Source organism: Atta colombica, unplaced genomic scaffold (assembly GCF_001594045.1).
Source record: "Atta colombica isolate Treedump-2 unplaced genomic scaffold, Acol1.0 scaffold203, whole genome shotgun sequence".
Lineage (NCBI taxonomy): Eukaryota > Metazoa > Arthropoda > Insecta > Hymenoptera > Formicidae > Atta > Atta colombica.
Window position 1 is genome coordinate 233,724 of NW_017259298.1, and position 4,486 is coordinate 238,209.

Consider the following 4,486-nt stretch of genomic DNA (forward strand, 5'->3'; position numbering starts at 1 on the left):
CATACACGTGTAAAAATGGAATCGATTACAGAATAGAGAAAGGAATATCACGTTGCTCTATTATAGTGCTTTTCTTTGTCCCGTTTTCCTTTCTGCATGTTCTGCTTTCACTCAGCCTGTGAAGCGGAATCGCTCAAAGCATTTTTCGACTTTTAGACCTTCGATAAAGCGCTTCATTCGCTTGCTCGTCACGATTACATATAGATTTGAATGTGAACAAAAATGAGATTTTATAGTATAGTATTTTTTTTTACTGTATTCAGTGTTGAGGCTTTATTAAAGCCTCCAGACTGAATCCTTTGTTTGTTTATGCATAATAGACAGGAACTGTTGTAACGTTACTAAATAATTGACTGTTTGAAAAATTAATCAAGAATAATCAATTTAAAAAATTGTTAATAAAAATTAAAAACTTTTATGATTTATAAAATTAATTTATCTATTGCAGAATATTCGAGATATATATAATGTCTTTTTTGTTTTCTACTTTTCTTCTAAAATATAAATTCTAAAATTTTATATTTAGGCACAAGTTCTTGGAAAGAACAATTCATGGAAGCGCTGACCGTCAGTAGAGGTGATGAAGACGACGCTGAGGGTGAAAACGGTCAACCTTCCTCACCATCCGTAATGGATTATCTTATGCACTCCCTTACCATCTTCTGGAAGGTTCTTTTTGCCTTCGTTCCACCCACAGGTAAGTAAAAAAAATCTTTTTATATTAATATTGTCTATCTGTATACACATAGAATGAACCACTTCAATGTACACCTTAATTTTTTTCGTTTCGTTAAATTTGAAATATTTTTATTATTGTTTTTTTTTTATTTTGGATAAAGGTGTTTCAAAATTTCAAATTTCACAGCAATATTAAAGTGATTTCACTAATTTATTCAAGGTCAATAATTTAAAAAAACGAGCAATATTGTTAGGTGGATAAAATTGAATTTATTAAATTACATTCACGTATTCGTTCGGGACGTTTCGGACTTTACTTAGGACTTCTCTTCAGCTGTGATGGAATGAAAATGAAAATTCTTAACGCATGAACAAATATAACATAACGTAGATGTTAAACTCCCTCTTACATCATATGGTAGACTTCTTTTTTTGGTTGAACTATAATTTATGTGATTCGTTTGGTTCAAATTTTACTCTTTTATAAAACGCGTTTTATACAAGACGTCAATGTTGACGAAATTTTGTAAAATAATTATATAATATTTTTATATCATATAATAATATTGTTTTAATAATATTTTTTTAATTTGACTGTTTGCATAAACTTTCTATATAAAAAAATATTGTGGTAAGTAATCGGTTTACAAGACGTTTTATATTTTGTTGTGACTAATTTCGATATATGAAATAGAACCTATAATAATTTATTTATTATTTGTGTATTATGTGTGTATGTGTTAAATACATTTTTTCCTCAGAAATTGATTATATTATTTATGTATACAAAAAAATCTCTTATCGATGATTCTTACGGCAAAATTGCGGTAAAAATATTTGTTAAACGATTTTACAAATTCGATTAGTTTCGTTAATACGCAAAAAGACGTTTTCAGCCTTTAAAATAATATATACATTGTCGTGAATATTAATACGGTGATTTCGATCTTATATGAAAACGTTTATAGATACGAAATTGCTAACGTGATGAAAAGTAAAGCGAATTTCGATCGAAATGTGTTTATGACGGTGCAATCTGCAAAACGGAAAAACGGTACATCTAAACTCTCTCTCTCTCTCTCACAGGATAATATTTTTTAATATTCACGCGCGTACAAGAAGATTAATTACAAATTGATTTATATAATGCGATGTTTTACAAAAAATTACTGTGAAATTTTAAAACTATTGAAAGTTATTCAATAATCCATACTTAACAGTATGAAGAACACAGTATGAAGATATAGATATTTATTATCTTTGTACAAAGCAACTGAAGAAACTCAGCTTCCTGTAACCAAACACTTTGATTACAGGACTTTGTAAAAAGTTTGAAGAAAAAAGTAGATTCTTTTTGTTTGTATAATTTTATGTCTTAAATTTTATGTCTTAAATTTTTCACGGATTGTCTTCGTTTTTTTTATTTTTGTTATTTCTTCGATTCTATTTTAACCTATTCCTCTATTTTTTGAGATGTGGGAGAGCTTTTCTGCATTCTTTAGTCATGGCTCTACTTCCATCCAGGTGGAAGAAAACGAGGAAAGACGGTAAGAGGAGGATAAAGGGCGAGGAGAAGACGTGCTTTATTTCAGCAAGTACAATCGCAAAGACCTGCTGAACTCTGCAAAAGCTCTGGAAACTACTGTATCGAGCAACGTAATTTCACCTTGTTTATCTTTCTCTTCTTTTTTACCCGTCGTCCTTGTAGATCAGCGCTTCTATGCAGAAGCACAAGATGCAGAATTGTATTTACTCTTCCTCTCGCTTCACCTTTTATAAGGAAAAAAAAAAAAAGCTTAATTTCCGGACAGAGCCGGAAATTATCGAAGTGATCGAGGAATTTTTTTGATATCAAAAACAAATCCTAGATTAGAATATAATAAATAAATGTTCCAGGTGTATAAAATATTATGCTATTACGATTGCAATACTTTCCAGATAAGCCGAATATTATAGTTATGTAACTGCAGATTATGCAACTGTAATATGCGGTTGCAAGAGTATGAGGGAGATTTATGAACACATCGCATTACTAAATGCAATATTCCGCAGTGAGACATGTTGCCGGAAAAGCCGGCAAAATTTGAAGATGATAGTTGAATTCCTAAGAACTTAATTTGCAAGTTATGTATACATAAATGCAGAGATATGCATAATATCTTAGTTTAACGATTTTTTTTTTAAAGATGTCGAAAATCCCCTATGGACATATACGTGTATTACACAGGCAAATACTTGCACATATACAAATAAATAGATAAGGAACACTATATACGGCTTATACATTCTTCTCTGCTTTCTCATGAAATTTCCACGAAATTTCTGCGTGATTTATGATGACTTGTACTTCTACACTCTTCCAAAATAAATTTTGTTCGGAATTTATGGCAATAGTACAAAATAATGAGATAAATAAAATTTTCTTTAATAAGAACTAAGAGTTGATACATCTTTTGCAACGGATTCGAGTGAAATAAGGTAAATTGGTAAAAATCATTTTTAAAAAATTGTTTTGTACTGTCGATACAATATATTTTGTTTTATATTATAGAAAAATTCTTAAAAAGAAAATATAAAAAATTAGTAAGTAGAATTTTTTTAAATAAAATTTTTTAAATAAAATTTTTCTTTATAGTTTAATTAGAAATAATAGTGTATTATATTGTATATAAGAATTACAATTTATGCGCTTTATTTTTATACTTCAGACTTTTTATTATTAATATTGTCAGTCGAGTTTTTATTCTCGAGAGAAATTCCGAGCTTACTCGATTTCCCGATAATTACATAATGTAATATCGATAAGTTCCAAGCGAGTTGCTTGGAAAAGATCACGAAATACTTTAGTAAATCAGCCGAGTTTAGTACAAGAGTAGTATAGCAAGCGTATTGCAATAATATACACCGGCCACGTGTTAACAGTGAAACTAACCGCGTGTTTACAGACTCTTTAGCTGTATTAACGCCCACGTTCCATCGTAAACGTATCTTTGTATACAGACTTCTAATAATAATTCCCTTTTGTTGTCACATATATGCGTTCGTGCAAAGAGAAAGAGAGAGAGCATTTTACTTGCGGCATGAATCGCGTCAGAGCCTTGAAGGCTCTCCAAGAATTTCAACTGTCTTGTGATAATAATTCCATAGAAAGCGTTCCACGAGTTTCACATCAATTGCAAATATTTTGGACCGTTAGAGACTGATAATAATATCCGTTATGTGCCGCTTCAAGGATTTTTGTCATATATGATTTTGAGACGTGACTACAATTCTAGAATGATACTTTTATGCACAAATGTGAGAAGATGCTTGCTTTTCAAGTATATTGTGATAAAGGAAAGCTCTTTTGAATTTTCACAATAATTGTATGTAGTGGGATCGAGAAAATCCACATACAGTATACGAGAAAAAAACCTTTCAGTATCAGTATTAATGTAACGCGTGGAGTGAAATGTAACAAGAAGGAAATGGAAAGAGAGAAAAAAATATAATCGAATGTAACGAAAATGAAAATAGGAAATGTAAAAAGAAACTAAAAGTAGTTTAAAAGGGGAACTGAATGAGGTAAAGAAGCTATTAAAAAAAGTAATTTAGTAGAGAGTTAGCGTTTCAAGAGCGAAAAATCATTTCGATGGCCGTTTCTAGGTACTTAGTATTGATAAATTCACATAAGAATCATACAAGCTAGACTTAACATTCAGCTAGACCATTTAAAGCTTTGATTTCTATAGTTTGTGTTTATCTCACACACACACACACACACACACACACACACACACACACACACACACACACACACACACACACA

General features: G+C 30.5%; 1 protein-coding gene across 3 annotated transcripts in view; it reads left to right on the plus strand.

The window, feature by feature from the left end:
* LOC108687233 (sodium/calcium exchanger 2) overlaps positions 1-4,486 on the plus strand; it is a 66,965-nt gene that overhangs the window by 49,352 nt on the left and 13,127 nt on the right. For all 3 annotated transcript variants that reach the window (XM_018192895.1, XM_018192896.1, XM_018192897.1), the window contains one exon: positions 527-697. In XM_018192895.1, the coding sequence (XP_018048384.1) occupies positions 527-697 (171 nt within the window). The remainder of the gene's footprint in view (positions 1-526; positions 698-4,486) is intronic.